This window comes from Tasmannia lanceolata, unplaced genomic scaffold, assembly GCF_043159265.1.
Source record: "Tasmannia lanceolata isolate RefF3 unplaced genomic scaffold, GAP_Taslan_0.1 ptg000015l, whole genome shotgun sequence".
Classification (NCBI taxonomy): domain Eukaryota; kingdom Viridiplantae; phylum Streptophyta; class Magnoliopsida; order Canellales; family Winteraceae; genus Tasmannia; species Tasmannia lanceolata.
The window spans coordinates 26021896-26043328 of NW_027518692.1; the positions used below are offsets into that span (position 1 = coordinate 26021896).

General features: G+C 37.5%; 1 protein-coding gene across 1 annotated transcript; it reads left to right on the forward strand.

Moving 5' to 3' along the window:
• Window positions 1–3053: 3053 nt before the first annotated feature.
• LOC143845777 (uncharacterized) lies at window positions 3054–13621 on the forward strand. Its single transcript, XM_077354191.1, has 3 exons — window positions 3054–3561; window positions 3849–4105; window positions 13360–13621. The coding sequence occupies exons 1-3, from the start codon at window positions 3156–3158 to the stop codon at window positions 13516–13518; spliced, it is 822 nt and encodes a 273-aa protein (XP_077210306.1). The 5' UTR covers window positions 3054–3155; the 3' UTR covers window positions 13519–13621.
• The last annotated feature ends 7812 nt before the right edge of the window (window positions 13622–21433 follow it).

The following is a 21433-nucleotide window of genomic DNA, read 5'->3' on the forward strand; positions in this document are numbered from 1 at the left end:
GCGATATTGCCGTATTTCGTGTATGCATGCGAGAAATTTTATCTCTTTCGGTGAAGCATGCGCGAAAGTCAGTTGCTTTTAGCGCGTGCGTTCACGAAAGTCAGCATTTCGGCTATTGGTTTATTCGGTGATTGCATGCACAAACCTGCCTTCGTACAGCTATAAATACATGCAGAGGAATGAAACAGAAGAGAACAAGAGCAGAGTGAGATACACTAGCACAAGTGCAGTCACACAGCAAGCACTGACACGAGCAGTGCAATGAGAGAGAGAGAGAGAGAGAGAGAGAGAGAGAGAGAGAGAGAGAGAGAGTTCTCTAATAATTGTGTAACTCGGCGAAATCTGAGAGAAAATAATGAGAGCCAGCGTGTGAGGGGAGTATTAGCTACTCATGCCTATACATTGAAGGCACAACTTTTGTATGCACTCTGTAAGAGACTCATCCTGCAGGTGATGTTGTAACACATTATTTACTATACTGGAAGTTTTCAAGTGGACTACGGTCCCGTCATTTTTCCCTTCACCCTCTGAGGGTTTTCCACATAAAAATTTCTTATGTCATTTGTCAATTTACTTTTCGCTTCCATTTTATCCTATTTAATTTCATAGCTTCATAACAACTTTATTTGAGCCTGTAATTCCGCAATAATGACCTTTTTTCCCAACAGATAGGCATTTCTCTCTCCCTGATTCTTATGTCCCCTTCTTCCCCAATAAGTGCCACTCTCTTCCAGCCACCATCGTGGCCTCTTCTCATCATCTACTAATTAACATAACTCACTTCCAAAAACTCATTTGTGAAATTCAACAACACAAGAAAAAGGCCTCAAGACACCTATGTGGTTCGGTAAATTCCATCATAAGAATCTCTTGTTCAATCTGGTAGGGCCATGGCAAGTTAAACAATTTTTTTTTATGGTTTTAGATAGGTATCATGAGCCACTTCCTCAGTATACATGTCCATCAAGGTCCCCATCATTTTCAATCCGGTTAAAGAAGAACAAAAGCTGCTTCCAGAAAAAATGCATGAACTCAAAACCTCGAAGTCCCCTAAACTCTGATTTATGTGTTATTATAGACATATTGAGTTGCTATTGTCTCTTTGGGCAATATTCCCACCACATCATTTACTTGCACACATGCAACACACATGCATGTTTTGTATTTTTCCACTTTCAAAACCTTCTCTAGAAACATGCTGTGTTGACGGATATACTTGAAACTTTATGAAGACATGGTACATCAAAATTTGGGGTATGCGGCTCTGCGCATGATTGATAAATTTAAGAGATTTCACTAATTCTTGGATGATTTTCATTAACAAGAGGATGTGCTTATAATGAGCACTTACATGATAAACATAGAAATAAATCAAGATAGTCATGGAGGGAAAGAATTCTAATCAAATCTACTTTCTAATTACGGCCCGCTCGTAATTTACTGGTCTGGGTCATAGATTAATGACCCGTTTACTTTTCAACCCGGCCCGTACGGGTCATGGGAAAAGTTGCCCGGGCCGGGTGGACCTGCGGGTACCCGCGAGGGCCCGTGAAAAACACATGCGCCAAAAAAAATTTCCTTCACAGAAATAAATCCCATATTTTCACAAGGCCAAAGGAAACAAAAGTGAAAAAAAGAACTCACCCAAATGGCCAAACCCTGACCTCAAGTTATTGTCCGACGACCTTCCCGTTGCTCTCTCTCTCTCTCTCTCCCTCCGAAGCTAGGGTTTTGACTTTTGAGGTCTCTGTTGGCTTCTTTTTTTTCCTTACATGAACATGATTAACTTGGTCTTGAATCTATGTTTTGGACTGTAGATGATCCAAACCGTCCGATCAGAGGGCTACATAGATCAGAGGGCTAGGATCATCCTATGGAAATGATTTTTTGGGCTGAACCTATTTATGTTATTGCCCATCACATGGACGGTCTGGATCATCCTATTACAGTGTGGCTGTGTGGGCATAAAAACAGGAAAAAAATAACAGAAAATATGTCCAAAAATATGGCAAAACACCGGGTGACCCGTGGGTCGACCGGGCCCGTTCGGGCCGGGTGCAGGTCCAAGATCCGTGACCCGTATTTTTTTCCGGGTCATTATCACCCGGCCTGTTTGACTCGGACCCGTACGAGTTGGGTCAAACCCGGCCGGCCCACCCATTTGCCAGGTCTAGCAGGAAGAGAGGGGGGGGTGCTTGTTGGTGAAGGAGAGAGAGACTGTTTTAGCGGGCGTCCCAATAAGAAAACGGGGTGAATTTATTAGCTCCATACACAAGGTGTAAAATGGTGGCCCGACTCATTAAAAGAATAAAAGGGAGATGATATTTTCACCCCGAGTACGCATGCGCCCCTTGTTAACGTGCGAACCAAATCACGTTAACAGGGGCGCATGCTTACTGCGGGAGGTGAAAATATAATCGCCCGAATAAAAAGGGGCGGATATGCCGATACGTTAGCTCCAAACACGAGGTGTAAAATGGTGGGCCCTAGCCCTACCCATTAGAAGGCCCTACACATCAAGTCAAGATAACTCAACTCAACTAAGCCTTTGTCCCAAACCAAGGTTTTAAATTTCGACCGAAATCCGAAATTTCGGGTTTCGGTCGAGAGCGAAACCGAAATCGGGTTTACCCGAAATGGTATAAAATTTCGACCGAAATTTAAGGGATGAGATTTCGTCCGAAATTTTCTCAAGAATAAAATATTGTTTTATTTGATTTCGTTGAGGACCGAAATCACTCCAGAAACCGAAGTTTAAAACCTTGTCCCAGACTAGTTGGGGTCGGCACATCAAGTCAAGACACCAAATGCAAAATGGTAGCCCCAACCCAAGTATAAAATTGTTGGCTACACCCCACCAAAACATGATTTGTGAAATGGTGGGCTTCACCCATGCTTATTCCTGAGGTTGTATGGAAAAAAAAATAAAAATCTCAAGCCTAGCAAATGAGTTCTAACAAAATGCTGGAAAATTTTGTATTCCATGTAACCAACTTTCCAATAAAAAATTTCCATGGAAATTTGTCCTCTATTTATAGTCAGCTAAATGAACCCTAGTTAGGTTTTTCTCGCTTCACCTTCATAGTCCAACCTCTCTGTTTCTCCCCAAAACTACTCCCCCATTTGGATCTTCCCACCCCTTTCCCAAACCAACCATGGCCGAGAGAGGAGGAGAACGAGGAGGTTTCGGACGAGGATTCGGCCGTGGTCGAGGCGACCGTGGCCGTGGTGATCGTCGTGGAGGGCGACGCGGTGGGGGCCGCCGCGAAGAAGAAGAAAAATGGGTGCCAGTAACAAAACTGGGTCGTCTAGTAAAAGAAGGAAAAATCCGAAGCTTAGAACAGATCTACCTCCACTCGCTCCCTGTGAAGGAGCACCAAATCATTGAAACCCTACTCGGACCTCAACTAAAAGATGAGGTCATGAAAATCATGCCGGTTCAGAAACAGACCCGGGCCGGCCAGAGAACCCGGTTCAAGGCCTTTGTTGTTGTTGGTGATGGTAATGGACATGTGGGTTTGGGAGTCAAGTGTAGTAAAGAGGTTGCAACTGCAATTCGAGGTACTGTTAGAATGCATAGGATTTTATGAGATCTGATTTGATTTGATTAGGTAACCCTATTAGATTATGTATTAGGGCTAGATTATGTATTTGATTAGGGCTAGATCATGGTAACCCTATTTGATAACCCTATTAGATTATGTATTAGATAACAATGTTAGATTAAGCATCAGGGCTAGATTAGGTAACCCTATTAGATTATGTTTATTCTTTTAAGTACTCTATGTGAGCACTGATAAGGATCTTATGAATTCAACTGAGATTAGTGGAAATCTCTGATTTTACAGGTTCAATTATTCTGGCGAAGCTTTCGGTGATTCCGGTGAGGAGGGGTTACTGGGGTAACAAGATTGGGAAGCCTCATACTGTGCCCTGTAAGGTTACCGGAAAATGTGGGTCTGTGACGGTACGGATGGTGCCGGCTCCACGTGGGGCTGGGATAGTCGCCGCTAGGGTTCCAAAGAAGGTTCTGCAGTTTGCTGGGATTGAGGATGTGTTCACGTCCTCGCGTGGATCGACCAAGACCCTGGGGAATTTCGTAAAGGTTTCGTCTTCGTTCTCTTTCTCTATATATATATCTCTCCAAGTTAGGTCCATGTTTGTTTTGGATTTTGGGAACCAATTGTGAGCTTCAAAAAATCAGTGTACTCAAAATTACGTTTAATTTTGTGTCCAATTTATCATTTTTGACTCACTATTTTTTCTTAAAATCTAAAACAAAGAAGGTGTTAATTTTAGATGATTTGCTAGTTGAATTATTGTTATCTATTTTGAATTTATTGATTTATTTTTAAGTTATCAATGGGTTTAAATTTGATTCGATCGTTGGTGTTCTTATTGGGTGGAAATTGTTGATGAGTTTGTGGTTATATTAGATAATATTGGGGATTATTAGGTACTTGGTTTTGCAATTATTAGCATTTCATAGGTCTGATTTTTCTCTGACTCGGGGATTGGTTTCTCGATTTAGGCTCCGTCTTCCTTTTTTTGCTGCTCTATTTTTTTTTGTTTTTGTTCTTAATACATGCATGGTTTGATTGCTCCAAGTTGTTGATTTTGTTGGAATGGAGATTCAATGCATTATTTGCACAGTGAAGGATGATCTTGTCGGCGCACTTTCTTCATTATGTTCTTTAGTCACAGATTGGTTATTAACTTGTTGATGAATGCTATTGTAATGTATCTACCATTACTAGCTTTAAAGCTGATAGAAGCCTTTGAGTTTCATGTAAGTGTTTGGGGTAGTTAATGATACATGGAATGCAGCAGAGACATTTCACAGACGTAAAAATTAGTCAAGCTGTTTTGTAGGATTCTCTACTTAATTAGTTGTTTTGTTAACTAATTGAAACCCACAAATCTTCTTCCATGCAGAAGTTTCCTTCAATTTCAAGGCATGCAAATATCTTAATATCAAAGGCTTGACATGATAAGTTTGGAAAAACTAGATCGTGAGTTAAGGAAGTACTTTTTCTCTTCAACGGCTTGTTGGTTCTCTTCGTCTTGTGATGTATATTCTTAGAGTCTTTAACCTGCTTTGGGAACTAAAGTTGCTGCCCGTGTTGAATTGAATACTAATTCATGCTCCAACGTTCCCAGAAAAGTATTCTGTGAACCCTAGGTTTGCACCATCTGGCCGTAAAGGTGTTTGATCCTTTTTCTTCTTTGCACCATCTGGCCATAAGGTGTTTGTTCCTTTTTCATGTTTCACAATCATTAACCAGAGCATTAGGTTCTTCTTTTGAGCATGTTCCTCATCTCACTTCCTCATGTTCATGTTATGATTTCTAATTGTATGGTATAATACACTTCTTTATAGGCTAATAACTTCTACTTATTTGACTTCCTTTACACAAATGAAATATTTTTTTGAATAACAATATAAATTTCTTATTTGCAATTTCATCTCTATCAATCTTTGTCAGCCGAATAGAAGATGTTTATTTTAGACTCGTTTGGAACTAAATGCTTATCTTGAGACGTATTGTTACTACTTGATTCCCCCCTCCTCTCTCTCTCTCTCTCTCTCTCCAATTCTACATCCAAATCTCTTTGACATGTCATTTCTTCCCCATATCCATGTGCTCTCTCTCTCTCTCTCTGAATGGTATCCATGTTTTCTCTCTCTGCTTGCTGGGCTGCCCTCCCACCTCCACCTACCACTCGATCTTTTTTTCCCACCGCAATCGATCATTGCACCGTCTTTATTTTCTTAAATCATTATATAACTCCTGATTGCTACCACTATTCTTGCTGGAGATTTTTTTTGAGACTTTATTTCTCTGTTATAGATTTGTTTCAGTTTACGTTGAAAATATTTTGATAGGTTGTAGGCCAATAGTTTCATAGCTATTTGACTCCTTATATTCTAATGAGATTTTATTTTAAATAACAATATAAATTTATGATTTGTAATTTTATCTTCTTTATCTATCTTACTAATCCAAATAAAAGATGTTTATTTCAGACTTATTTGGATTTCGATGCTTATTTAAAGGTGTATTATTACTACTTCATTGTTCTGCTAACGATGAGCTTACATGATCATGAAAGTAAGTGTATATTTAAACTCATTAGGTATTTACTTATTCTATGTACCCTTAGTTAGTATACGTGTTACTATCAAACACATGATATTTTAAATATTTGTTTTCCTAGATGCGGTATGACTAATATGTTCTGGAATTAACCTGCCATCATAGAATTAAACGTTTGTGTATAAGGAGATCTTCTTAGCCCGGACATATCTGCCCTCTGTTCTTTCAGAAGTATTTGAGAAGTAATTTCCATATGGCACGACTAATTTTTTGACATGTTTCCATGTTGGCATTTGGATACAAATGTAATAAGATTGCTTATCTTCCGATGCATCTTTTGACTCGGACAACGCTCATGACCCGTCAAGATATTTCATGACAATTTTTAATTGTATGTGATATGAGTAAAAGTGTTGCTTAATTGTTCTTCAAGGATAATAATTGTTTCAGTTATTATAATGTATTTTTCTGTAAATTACTTAGAGGCCATGTTTGGCCACCATGAAAAAAAAATATCTAATTTAATGTTTGTGGGGGCATTTGTGAGAGATGGGCGAGAGACAGAGACTTTAGAGCTTGGGAGTGAAGGGAGCATGAAAAGCTCCTAAAATTAGGAAAACAAAAAACCAATTCTAAACAAGCATTTTCTTTTCAATAGTTTTTAGTGATTTTAGATGCTATCTCTATTCTCGCCCACTCAATTATCTCCTCAGCACCTCTCACCAAGTTGGGCAAGCAGATATTTAGTGGAATATTTTTTGTGGTTACCAAACGCGGCCATAGTTTGAATGATAAACATTGCCATAGTTTATCATTAAAAAACAAGACCATACTTTTTTCATTGGTAGATTTGCACATGTACATTAAGCCATTAACTTCTGAAGTTATCGAGACTGTCACTCTCAATTTCGGAATGTGCGGTTTTCATCGTAATGATGACGAAGGATTAATTTTTCATCCTCCAATGACATTAATATAAAGTGAGATTTTACCTTAAATTGGGTCGGGTTCGGGTTGACGTTTGCACAGCTAAAAATTGAAAGAATGTTGTTCATGTTTATGTTGATTGATTTTGCAATGACGAAAATGTCGTAATTAATCGTAGACAAATGCTGTACAATATTAATCTTTATGTGCAAAGCTTTAAAATATTGGATAGATTTTTTTTATTTTTTTTTGCAAATAATGCTATCGTTTGCCTACGTATATGAATCATGAGACAAAGATATCAAAATGTAGGACGATACAATCTCTCAACTATGTCCATGGATATAGATATTGAATAAAACGAACTATTTTCAGTGCCACTGTAATTTTGAAAATGCACATATAAATACCCCTCAAAAGTAAGTAAATATGTCCGAAACATATAAAATGCAGTTAATCCCGCTGGTCGTGATTAATCATTTGATATTTAAGTACGTATATGTACTTAAATAAGGTCATCCTTTCTGGAGTTTTGATAGAAGGATTCTTCTACCAATGTAGTCAACCCCATTCGTTAGAACAGGTTGCACAAGTGGTTGTTGATGAGCCTGCGATTGCTAATTGTCTTCCAATAATTATGGTCGATGCTTCGCGCCTAGCACAATCTTCGTTCTTCAATAGCAGCATAAACATTGCCACAAATTGTTGGAAGGCACAGCCGGACTTGCTAAGTGTGTGTTTTCTCCTTTCTAGGTCGATCCAGTAGACATAAATTCTTGCATGCTAACAATACTCTCTTTCGGTGGGCGGAATCAATATCTGACACGATCGGTATATTGATCCTTCAACCATCATCTTTATATAGAAATAGTAGATGATACTGAAGGGGCATATATAGGTGGGGTGACAGTCGTTTATCCCTTACAAGAATCCTTGATTGGTGTAAATAATGTTGTGGTGCTCTGCAATCTCTGACCCATTGCCACTGCATCCACTTCCAACGTAGTTGGGAGATTGTATTTTCTAGCATCTTAAGATCTTTGTTCTATGATTCGAATTTGTAGATTGATGATAGTACTGTTCTCTAAAAAGTCCCCTCCCCCAATATATAAAGCTTTGTACATAAGGATTTGTGTTGTCAAACATTTATCTTGGATCAGTTACGACATTCTTGTCAATGAAAAAACGACCTTCATAAACGTTAACATTCATTCTATTTTTGGTTTTATCTTTAATGACATTTACATATAGCTTTGTAAACTTTGGTTTGCAATTACGCCGATACGTCCAAATTCTGTATTGTTAGAACTTGATATCCTAAAAGAATATGGACAATGACCATCAACGATGATCAATATTACTGCCAATCGAAGTGAAGCTAAACATTGAATTATATGCACGAATAAGCTCTCTAAAGCATGGACGCTCATTATCATACTTCCCATCATGCAACACTTTTAAGTAAGTTGGTGTCTAATGAAGTAATGACAACTCAATCCGAAGTAATGACAACTCAATCCTTCCATCTTGACATCACATTGAAAATCTTGGGAATACTTGGAAGTAGATCCTTTTTTATACCACATCAATGCACTACACATTTGGGACACTATATCTAAGGGGTCGAAATTTGTTGTTTTTGTAAACCTATTAAATTCTCGCGGCCTGATAATAGCAGTTACCTAACCTATAATTTCTAAGTAGTACATTGATAATATACAATAGAGTTAAACAAAATCTTAATCTTCGGGGGAAGATTATTGTCCGACCATTGCTATTGTATGTTATGCAGACGATTCAAATTTGGAAGAGTCAATATCAATGCCATTGGATGATGAAAAACACATACTCACGGAGTTATCTTTTTCTTCCGAAATTAGGAGTGACAATCCCAAGAGCTTCATAGGTTAGTGGCTTGCTATACACGTCATATACTAATGCCCACTACACATTTACTGATGAAAATAAAAGAGTAATGATAGAATGAAGGGCACCCTTGCAAAAGCCTCCTTAAAGGCCGCCCCTATTGGTTGATTTTCTGCAAAGTCAACAGGTTTCCACTTTTTTAGGCGCCATCCACTTTTTTCGGCGCCACCCTATTGGTTGATTTTCTGCAAAAAAAAAGGTGCATTTATGTGGTGCTGAAAAAGTGGATGGCGCCTAAAAAAGTGGAAATCGTGTTAACTTTGCACAAATCATCCAATAGGGGCGCCCTTGAAGGTGGTTTTTACAAGGGCGCCCCTCATTCTATCATTCCTCAAATAAAAATATAACTAATTGACAGAAAATGTTTTATAATAACAAAAATAATTATTATCACTTGAAATAAAAATTAAGCAACAGTTTGACCTGCACATACCATTAACAACCATCATGAAATATCTTAGTTGATCATTAGCGTTGACATTCGTCCTTGAACGGCATCATGGAAACATGACAAAGGTTTAGTAATGTTAAATGGAGACAAAGCTTCTCAAATGCTCTTGTAAGTGCAAATGACAGATATGTTCGGCTTAACCGAGTATATCTCTTCATACCCAAATATTTAGTTCTATGGTGGCATGCCATTTTCATAACATATATTAGTCATGCAACATTTGGGATAACAAATATTCAAAATATCATGAGCCGGATAGTAACACGTATACTAAGGTTATGCTATAACATATGCAAATACCTAATGAGTTTAAATATGTACTCAACTGCAAGTTTATGTGAGGCCATTACAATTGCGACAACTAAGTGGCAACAATGTACACCAAAATAAGCATTCGATTTCAAATACGTCTGAAATAAACATCTTCTATTCGTATCTATCAATAAAACGGATAAAGAAGATGAAATTGCAAATGAGAAATTTTTATTGTTATTCAATGTAAAATTTTATTAGTGTATAAGAATTAAGAAGTTAAATAGGTATGAGGTTATTAGCGTATAAATAAGTTGAATGTATCATACAATTAGAAATCATTAAATTGAATTGCGTAATGAAACAAATAAAAATTATCAAAGGCCTAATAGTACATAATCTTCATCTATGAAAGCACATCTATGGAAAATATAAAAACTGTTAAACTTACCAACTTCTCCAAAAGCTTAAGCTGTTGGAGAAAGGCGTTATTTATCTTTTATACTTAACACTCCCCCGCACGTGTGGCCCACTTGGCAAACATGTGGCACATGTGGTCCCACTTTGGGCCGACCATCGCATGTGGATTTGTGCTATCTGGGAGGTTTGAACTCGAGACCGTTGGTTCTGATATCATGTTAACGTACCAACTTCTCCAAAAGCTTAAGCTGTTGGAGAAAGGCGTTATTTATCTTTTATACTTTAACAAAAACAAAGATGCAAACATTCCCAAATTCAGAAACCTAACAAAACAATAGCAAAATAACCCTAAAATTAAAAACCTATCAAAATATTTTCAAAGGAAACTGGAACAAATCTACACCAAAGAAACTAGGTCTGAAAAATGAGAAATTTTTATTGTTATTCAAAGTAAATTTTATTAGTGTATAAGAAGTTAAATAGGTATGAGGTTATTAGCCTATAAAGAAGTTGACTGTATCATACAATTAGAAATCACTAAATTGAAATGCGTTCTCCAAAAGCTTAAGCTGTTGGAGAAAGGCTTTATTTATCTTTTATACTTCAACAAAAACAAAGATGCAAACATTCCCAAATTCAGAAACCTAACAAAATAATAGCAAAATAACCCTAAAATTAAAAACCTATCAAAATATTTTCAAAGGAAACTGAAACAAATCTATACCAAAGAAACAAGGTCTTAACAGATTATCTTTCGCAAGAAAATTGGTAGAATCTGGCGTTACAGAGAACGGGGATTTAGGGGAAAAATATGGAGTGGTCGGTGGGGGTAGGGAAAAAAAGATGGTGGGGTGGTTGGTGGCGGCGGGGAGAGCAGCCCACTGGGTTAGCAAAGGAGAGAGAGAGAGAGAGAGAGAGAGAGAGAGAGAGAGAGAGAGAGAGAGAGCACCTGAAAATAATCACATGGTTCCAAATGTCTAAAATAAACATCTTCTATTTGGCTCAGTAAGACAGATAAAGGAGATGCAATCGCAATTGAGAAATCTATATTGTGACAATGCACCTCAAAATAATCACATGGTTCCAAATGTCTAAAATAAACATCTTCTATTAGGCTCAGTAAGACACATAAAGAAGATGCAATCGCAATTGAGAAATCTATATTGTTCTTCCAAATAATATTTCACTAGTTTACAGGGAGTCAAATAAGTATGAAGTATTGGCCTATAAAGAATGGCTGTGCTATACAAGCAGAAATTGTCGTACGAACCTGAGACAAAAACAATAGAGGTATTCAAGACAACAAATTTTAGGGACTACTATGAACAAATGAAAATTGCTGATTTACTTGTTATATTCATTCGTAGTCTCATGCATTGAATTCCTTTGCTTAATTGTGCTATTACCGCATTCATACCCTGAAGCGCAATGAGATTCAACATTAGTGTGGATGTAATAGAGAATTGCAAATAGTAGGTTTTTGGAATGGATACCTGCAGCCTTGTTGGTAGGTGGGTAATGACAATTTTTCCCATGTCCATCTTTTCATTTATGTTAGCCATCTTCTTCATTTTTTTTAAGTTTCACCTTCCAATCTACACAAGTGCCTCCCATCCTCAATCGCCATGTTTACAATATATGCGCTAGTCTTTTGGAAATTTACTAAAGCAACCTACATGTCACAGAAACAATTTTTTCTTCTTTTCGCTTTATTGCCAGTCACCGGTTAGCTAGCGGTTTCAATGCGCGCCAGTCGCCCATAACATTCTTTAACAATAAAAACATTTATAGGTCTCAGGTTCGATCCCAGCTTGCCAATAAAAAAACAATAAAAACATTTATCTTAAAGACGTTTTCTTCATTCTTTGATATGCTATAATCTCATTCGAAGATAACTCTTTGTGTCGGTAAGGACTTGATACATCCTCATTAAGTTTCCAAGTTGTGTCCACCAAAACTCCTGCTTGATATCCAAAATGTGTGTAGAAACTGGTTCGCCTTGGATTTCAAATTCATCCAATGGCCATTGAGCAAATACTTCAATGTAGGATTTAAGGTTTTGAAAGAAAGCCAGAATGCTGCTAGAGTGCTAGTCTCTCATGCAAGAGCATAAAGCAATAAGAGATGTAGTATTTGTTACATGCAGTAATTATAGTGTATTATGCACATTTTACAATTTAAGGAAGGCAAAGCATAACATAAGAATTTAAACAACATCGTTTGTGACAATTGGTATGCATCCTAGATGTTGACTGCATAAGCTAACCATTCTTGTTTCACTGTCTGGTGATATTTCTCAACAGCAATTCCTCGACTCCTTAGGGCCGGATAGTATTGAAAATGTACTATTCTTTTTAAGATCCCGTCGAGAGATTTACGACCTCTTTGGAAACCACATAAAAATAGTTGCTTATAATCTTATAAATAAATAATTTTGAAGTTAAATGTTTATTTGCAAATAATGGAATGCGAAACTCAAGGGCACCCTTGCAAAAACCAGCTACAAAGGCGCACCCATTGGACCATCTCACCAAAGTGCATGACGATGTCTGGTAGTGTCTTTGAAATTAATATGAATTTTTGTATCATTCATAATATTTGGCTGTGTCATGCACTACATGTAATGTTGCTCAATGCTTATTGATGGTCTTGTATCATTCATACTCATAGTATTTAGCTGTATCGTGCACTATATGTAATGTTACTCAATGCTTATTGACGGCCGAGTTCTGATGAGATCCCATTTTCAGTCCTAAACATTATCATAAGCTAAAGCCATGTTTATGCTGTCTTGTCCTTTGTCTCAAATGAATTGGTTGCTGACATTATTAAGGCTTTGTGTGCAACCTCGAAGTTGCAGTTTCATATGTCGCAGACAGATTTAGATAGTGAATCCTTGTATCATGCATAATATTGGGTTATGTGTCATTCACTATATGAATCTTTACATTATGCATAATATCGGGCTATATATATCATGCACTATATGCGATGTCTCTATGCTTATTGACGGTCGAGTTCTGTTGAAATTCCATCTTCAGTCCTCAACATTTCATAAGCTAAAGCCATGTTTATGCTGTCTTGTCCTGCGTCTCTTTCTTTTCCTTAGTGAAAGAGCCAAATGACTTGGTTGCTGACATTAATTGAGGCATTAAACCTGTAGCTCAACTGGTTGAGGCTTTGTGCCCAACCTTATCGCAGGTTCTGTTATTGCTATCAGTACTAATGCTTATGCTTTTTTTACTCTATTTGAAAATTCATGCTTATATATATATCCATGTGCAGGCAACATTTGATTGCCTGTTGAAGACATACGGTTTCCTTACACCGGATTTCTGGAGGGAAACTCGCTTTACAAAATCCCCATTCCAAGAATATACAGATCTGTTGGCAAAGCCTACTAAGGCCATCATCCTGGAGGACGTCGAGAAGTTAGAAGGTTAGTTTAATGAGGAGAATTTGAGGTTAGTTTTGTTGAAGAACAACTCAGTTTAAGACACTACTGTTGAGAATCTTTTCTATTTAAAAAGAGTTTTGTTTGATATTATTATGTCATTTGTTATCATTGGCTATTTTCTGTTAGTATTACGTTTTTTGAAATTCATCGTGAACCTTGGGAATTCAATTCATGTCTTATAGTAGTAGCTTATGCCACATTCTTTAGCCCTTCTTGGCCATCGCCCCTCTGCTTTTATTGTTGTGGAGTATGAAAAAAAAACAGAGAATGACATTTGGTAAATCCCACCCATTCCTTCCAATTCTCTTCCGCCATTTTTCAAAATCTCGTGTGATATTTGGCTTTGATTTGCTTATTCTTGGAGCGAAGAAGAGTTGCTCCAAATGATTCTGTTTTGCCCATTTTTGGCGGCTCCAATGACAGAAGAATGATGAGTGTCGAGGATCAAAACTGTTAACAATGCTCCAAAAATCTCTCATAGTTTTGTCTTATCCCGGAATCTGAAATGTGGAAACTTATCTGATGAATGGTGACTGTTGTTAGGTTTGGTACTTATTCTCTATCTTTGGTTCATGTCCACCATTTCCATCCTAACAGGTGAGAGGTTTAGATCACTGTTTCTCCTCACTGAATCTCTCTACTTACGTTATCTCATTTGGAAACTCCTTTGGGTGGCAAATATACAGTGTATCGCTTGGTAATCCTTTGTAGTATAGAAAATCTCATATATTTTTAGCACTGTAGGGTGTGTTTGGCAACAAACATTATATTACGGGATTCTCTATCCCAACAGCTATTCATGTTTCATATTTTTACCACCTTTATCGACTAAAAGTTAGGATATCCCTCCAGCTATTCCTCTTTCATATTTTTCACCACCTTTATCGACTAAAAGCTAGGATTCTTATGAGTCCAGTCGAGTCGCTTATGAAGATTCTCATTAGTCCCTTTTTTGTCGGTAATGGGATTAGGTCCTATTTGTTTTGGATTTTGAGAAACGCCGGTGTACAAAGCTGATAATTGGACTCAAAATTAAGGGCATGTTCGGCAACACTTCTCATTCTCGCCTAAAGAATCGGGCGGAAATGGAGTGATGAGAAATTTTAGTAACGGTTTTATCGTTTCGAGGAATCCTATGTTTTAGTTGAAAAAGTAGCAGAAATTTTTGAAACAGACCTTAGCGGGTCATTTAGCTAAACATGATTTTGAGATTTTTTTGGCTTTCGTCATTCTCCACCCCTAAAAAGGGGGGAAATCCCGTAAAAGAATAGTTGCCGAACACACCCTAAATATGAATTTGAGTCCAATAATCAGTATTGGACTCAGCAATTGGTTTCTCAAAGTCCAAAGAAACAGGGCCATACCGGGGCGGGAGAGGAAGAGGTCTGAGGAGAGTCAGAAGGCTGAAAAGCATTGAATGAAGGCTAGTGTCAAATAATAAAAGATCAAGATGAGTTAGTGCAATTATCAAAACACAATAGTAGCGAAAAAAAATATCCCAAACGTTATTTTGGACGTTGAATGTGACTGATTGAAAATTGTTTGTCTTCTTTTACGTTCCAAATGGTCAACATTCAATGGTAAAAAAAGATAGGAAAATGATATTTCTACCTTTTTTATCTGTCCCTTCTCCTCTATCCCCTTTTTCTTTTAAGAAAAAAGTTGCAAAACAGCTGATTCAAAGGTGTCACCCATCTCTCTCCCTCTCTAAGAAAAAAGCTGCAAAACAGCTGATTCAAAGGTGTCATCCATCTCTCTCTCTCTAAGAAAAAAGTTCCAAAACAGCTGATTCAAAGGTGTCACCCATCTCTCTCTCTCTCTAAAAATGCTGCTCTTACCTAATCTACGGCGCGTAAGGTTGGGAATGATATTTGCACTCCTTTTTTATAATAGCAGCCCTCACCTAACTAAACACTTTTTTGATTAGTTGTTGATAGCTTGCTGAGAATAAGAGCCTTTACCAACTTATTAGCAAAGTGTAAGTGAGAGTATGTGAAAACATGGGAGTGGGGATATCATTTTCTGGTTTTTATTGTACAAGTTGCATCAGAAAAGGCACATATTGCAGCCATATTGGAATTTAGTGTATGTTCGAAGTGCAAAAACATCAACACCATAGTGATCCTTATGCTCATTTTTATGCTTTTGATAGTTGTATGGGCTTCCATATCATTTTTCCTTAACTTTAATGGTAAAATGGTTATACCCTGGCTCTCTTTTATTGAATGGCTCAAAAACCTCAGAGTTTTGTACTGAGTGGGACAGAGATGATGACAAACTGATCTTCTGCAATCTCCAATAGTGCCTTTCCTACTGCTGAGACGACAAAATTCCGCTTTTAAATACCCAACTAGCCCTCTCTCTCTCTCCCTCTCACTGTAAAAAAGAAATGAAATTTACCCATTTAAGACATTCACTCACTTGCTTGTAGAGTAGAAAGCCTTTCAAAGATGGTGCAGTAGAAATGAAGTTATGAACAGTTCTACTCCTACAAGTACCGCAAAATAAAAGTAAAAAGGAAGCAAAAGATGTGGAAAGAGAGAAATAGAGAACCTTGTAATTCTACAAAATAACAATTAGATGTACAACTAATCTTAACAACATTTCCCTAAGAGAGAAACTTATAATTCTACAAAATACCAATTAGATGTACAACTAATCTTCACAACGCTTTCCTAATCAACTTAGGCCACATTTGGCAATCATGAATTTTTTTCCATGGAATATTAGTTTTCAAGTGGTGAGAGAGGACAGGGAGGTTGGGAGATGAAGAGACTTGAGATCTCTATGAGTCAGGACTCAGGAGAAGATTAAGAAGTGGCTAAAATAAAAAGAACAAGTTGTATTTTGATTAGAGTCTTTCTTTTCCTTGTTTTTCAGCCCTTCTCACCCTATCCTCCTTCATTCCTTCTTTAGTCTCTCCTCCCACTCTCTTTTACCACTTTAATAAACTAAAATTCCATGGGCTCAGTTTCTTTTGACTTAAAAATTGGTGTAAAATTTATTTTACCGCCCATTTTTACTTCGAAAGAAAGGAGCTCATGGAAAAAGTTTTCATGGTAGCCAAACATGGCCTAATGAACTTAAAATTACCAAATTAGACATAAATTACAACAAAACCATAATCTCACCTTTCCAAGAAAGAAAATGATATAATCCAATCTAGACTACAATTGCAAAAAACACACAAACACATGGACCATATATTTTCTACATTCACTAAACTGATCACTCCTAACACTCTCAACTCTACCTTTCTCTCTCAAATCTTCCTCACTTCTTTCCCTCCTCACCTTCCGACGCCGTCTTCGATTCTTTCGGCGGTGGCACCGCGGCCGGAAGTCCACCATCAATGCAATTCCTACATTTCCTCTCCACCCAACCTTCTATGTCATGATCCCCACTTCCCGCCAAGTGTCGTCCCCCACATACTCTTGCGAAGATCCCCGCAAAAACACCAATAATTGCGATCACCGCTAAAACGACAACTAATGTCTCTATAGACTGATGTGATGTATGCGTCGACAATGCAACCGCTGGAGCCGCCTCCACTAGTAATGGAGGTGCCTCTATTATAGGCACCACTGGCTCTTCCAGTGCCACCACCACCAACAACATGAACATTAACATAGAGACCAACTTTGGTTTTACTTTGCCTTGGCAAAAACTAACACAAGTTTTGTTTACTTGACAACACAAAGTACTCCACTTCTATCTTTGTTGTGGATGAGAAAAGAAGAGCTGGGGCTAAGGCATATAGAGAGAGAAAAGAGAGCTTTGGGAGTAGAAAGAAGGTATCTCATTTAAAATATTGTTTATCTTGCTTTGGGTTCCTTGGATCTTCTTGGGGTGATTATGTTTTTGGTTTTTTACTTTATCTCCATTGGATTTTCTTCTTGAGTTGGTGTTTTCTTTTGAGGGACAGTGGGGCCCAAAAGAGAGACAGTCTTTCTGAGCATGGACTAAGATCCAAATTCCTCGAATTCCTTATTTTATTGACAGAAAGAAAGAGGTACTGCATGTCACAAGCTTAGATTGCTATATTGCTTGTGACCCAACTGGGACTTAGTGGGTTCACTATCATTCTGTCCAAGAACCCTAGGTCTCTCTCTCTCTCTCTCACTTCACATGAGATGTAGACAGCAAAAGATTTTTTGTTGATTCCAGGTTACTGGTATTGGCACTACCATGTTTCAATAATTTCAGAAACTCACCTTGTCTTTTCTTTTTTAATTAGTTTCTAATAACTGTTAAATAATAAAAGACAGATGAGTTTGTGCAATTATGAAAACATGGTAGTCCAGTATCATAGCTTTTTTTTTTTTGCATAAAAATAAGGAACAATTACCAATGGGGGACAAACATTAGGCAAAATTACCAACATGACCCATGCCTTTCAAAAATTATCAACGAGGGACAAAAGAGGTCTTGTCAGTAAAAGCTGGACGAAAATGCCCTTTGGCATTTACAACACGTTTTGACCTTGTTTTTTCCTTCTTCCCTCTTCTTTTACTTTTCCATTATCACCTTTTTGATTTTTTACCCTACTAGTCATCTTCCTCCTTGTTCAGCGACCATTGTTGCTGGCAAATCTTGAAAACTTGAATGTTGAGTTCTTACCATCTATCTCTTTGTATTTAGGTTTTGTTTTTCTTTTCTTTTTTAGGGTTTTGCACAATTTTTCATTCATCTATTTCTGATTTATCTTGATTAGGGTTTAAGCGATTTGTATTTTAGGGTGAGTTCTGGAGATAATGCATGGATGGCTTCACTCACTTTTTTGAAGACAAGTGGTTGTATAAGAAAAAGTTGATGTAATACATGAATGGATGGCTACACATTTTTTGATTTACTTAAATCCTTTTTTTGTAATACACAAATTGGGATGTAATACATGAAGCACATTTAATGAAAATAACATCAATTTCTTTTGTTATTTCTATCATGAGCAGAATTGTAATGCCATTAAAAGAGTTGCAATAGGCATTGAGTTTTGTAGCAGAAGGGGTTTATCAACTCTCTGAAAGGGGGTTAGTAACTCTCAAAAGTAGGGTTACCAATTTTTGAATGGGCTTATCAAGTGCTTGAAAATTGGCCGAGGGTTTTCAAGCCTTTAGGATTGGGGTTATCTAGTATAAAAAATGGGGTTACCAATTTCCGAATGGGGTGATCAAGTCCCTGAAAATTGGCCAAGGGTACTAGAGTTTTGGAAGGGGGTTTTCAAGTCTCTGGGATTTGGGTTATCTAGTATAAAAAAGGGGGTTACCAATTTCTAAATGAGCTTATCAAGTCCTTGAAAATTGTCCGAGGGTACTGGAGTTTTGGAAGGGGGTTTTCAAGTATCTGGGATTGGGGTTATCAAGTATCAAAATGGGGTTACCAATTTACGAATGGGCTTATCAAGTCCCTGAAAATTGGCTGAGGGTACTAGAGTTTTGGAAGGGAGTTTTCAAGTATTTGGGATTGGGGCTACCAATTTACGAATGGGCCTATCAAGTCCCTTAAAATTGCCCAAGGGTACTGGAGTTTTGGAAGGGGGTTTTCAAGTCTCTTGGGTTGGGGTTATTCAGTATCAAAATGGGGTTACCAAATTCCGAATGGGCTTATCAAGTCCCTTATGAACACGTTTTTACTTCCTATTTTTTTTTCACTCGTTCATTTTCACGTTTTTTTTCTTTCTACCGTATGATTCATCTTCCTCATCCTCCATTGAAATGGAGAAGGAGAAATGCAAAACCCTAAAACAAATGAGAAACAAAACCTAGATATTGAGAGATAGATGGGAATGAACTCACGTTTCAAATTTTCGAGTTTCCCCCCCTCCAATGGTGGCTAAATGATGAAGAAGATGACTGGTAAGGTAAAAAAAACAAAGTTGAAAATGAAAAAGTGAAAACAAAAAGAGGGAATGAAGAGAGAAGAAGGAAAAGTGGAAAAGCAAAACATGTTGCTTAGGAAAAGGGCATTTTCGTCCAGCTTTTAATGACAAGACCTCTTTTGTCCCTCGTTGATAATTTCTGAAAAGCATGGGTCCTGTTGATAATTCCACCTAATTTTTGTTCCCCATTGGTAATTGATCCTAAAAATAAAAACTAGGCACAAGTAGATACCAGGAAATGATATTTCCACACCCTCCCGAACATTTCCACTCTTCTTGTTTGTCTTTTCCTAAAAATAAAGTTATTTTTAAGAAAAGAAAAAAACAAGCAGGTGGAAATGCCATCATTTTAAAGAAATGACAAACAAAAGGCGGTGAAAATGCTGAGAAAGAAAATGGACATATCATTCCTTCTTGTGAACCCGCTATACGAACCAATAGGAGGCTTTATAAACAACTAAAGCGCAGTGCGCTGCAGCGTATGAACACTTTTCTCTTCTTTGGATTATGTAGAGTTTGAAGATAATAATTATTGTTCTCCTTTGATGACCACCTTGAACTCTTTTTATGCAAGGTGTAAGCAGTGATGGACAAGAAAAACTTAATTACTGCAAGTAACCCGTGCATTAGCATTAACCCAAATGTTACCTAATCATAATTATATCATTTCTTAAACTTAATTATTGCAAGCCATTGCCAAAGTTTATGCAAATATTTCTTAGGCTGTGTTTGGATTCCCAGAATCACTAATAGGAAACTCAACTCAACTCAACTAAGCCTTCGTTCCAAAGTAGTTGGGGTCGGCTAATGAATCCTTTTAGAAAATTTTCATGAAGAAAGTGAAACAATCTACCTGGCTCAAATTGACTAAGTCTAATCCTGACACTAGTTGGGTTCATCTACACGGATCATTTTCTTCCATTCTCTCCTATACTAAGTCATGTTCTCTGTTAAGTTCCTAGCCATCAAGTCTTTACTCACTATTTCTACCGTAGTTATTTTCAGTCTGCCCCTACCTCTTTTTACTCCATCCACTTGGCACGATTCACTTCATCTCACTGGAGCATCCAAAGGCCTTCGTTGGATATGCCCAAACCATCTTAAGCAGTACTCTCTAATCTTCTCCTCAATCACTAATAGAAACCGGAAAAAACAAAAAACTAATTTGAAGTAGCATATTATTTGTACTGTTTTTTAAGGGATTTCTCTTGCTCTCTCCGTGTTGTCTCCACTCTTGCCCTCTCAAGTCTCTCCCTTCCTGCTTCTAAGCTCCTCTTTCACAATCGGGTCCAATAAGTGATACACGTGAATATTGGGGTTCTCACATGGTTTATAAGGTATATTTGGCAACCGTGATAAAATATTTCATGGAATCAGTGGGGGCCAGTTGTGAGAGATGGGCAACCAATGACCGCCTACAATACAATAAGCATCAAGGGGCAGTCCCAGAATAAAAAAGGGTGGATTTATCAGCTCCCTTCATTTGTATCCTCATTAAATTCTACTAATATTTCTTACGTCTGAGTGGGACTAGAAGCAAGAAGTGTAAAAACCAAAATAACACATAAAAGACAATTACCAAGATGCACTTTAGGCCATGTTTGGCAGCCACGAAAGTTTTTTCCATGAAATACTAGTTTGGAAAGGGGCATGAGGAAAGGATGAGCAGAGGCTGAAAAATGGGGAAAAGAAAAACTACACTCAAAATAGAGTTTTTATGTTTCTTATTTTTCAGCCACTTAACACATCTCTTCAAAAATGCCCTCCCAATTCTCTCCCTCCCCCACTCTCCCCCTACGCCTCTCTGAACACTTAATAAGATAATATTCCATGGAAAAAAAAATCATGGTTTTTTCGAAACCAGAGAGCAAATGTTACATTTAGAAAACCAATTCAAAAAAAAAAAACCATTCTAGATTACAAGCTTGCCACTCCATATCTTGACCGTCTAATGGATGGGATCACTATATTGTTGGCCAACTTTTGTTGACCACATGAAAGCTAAATACCGATTGGCCGGCTAT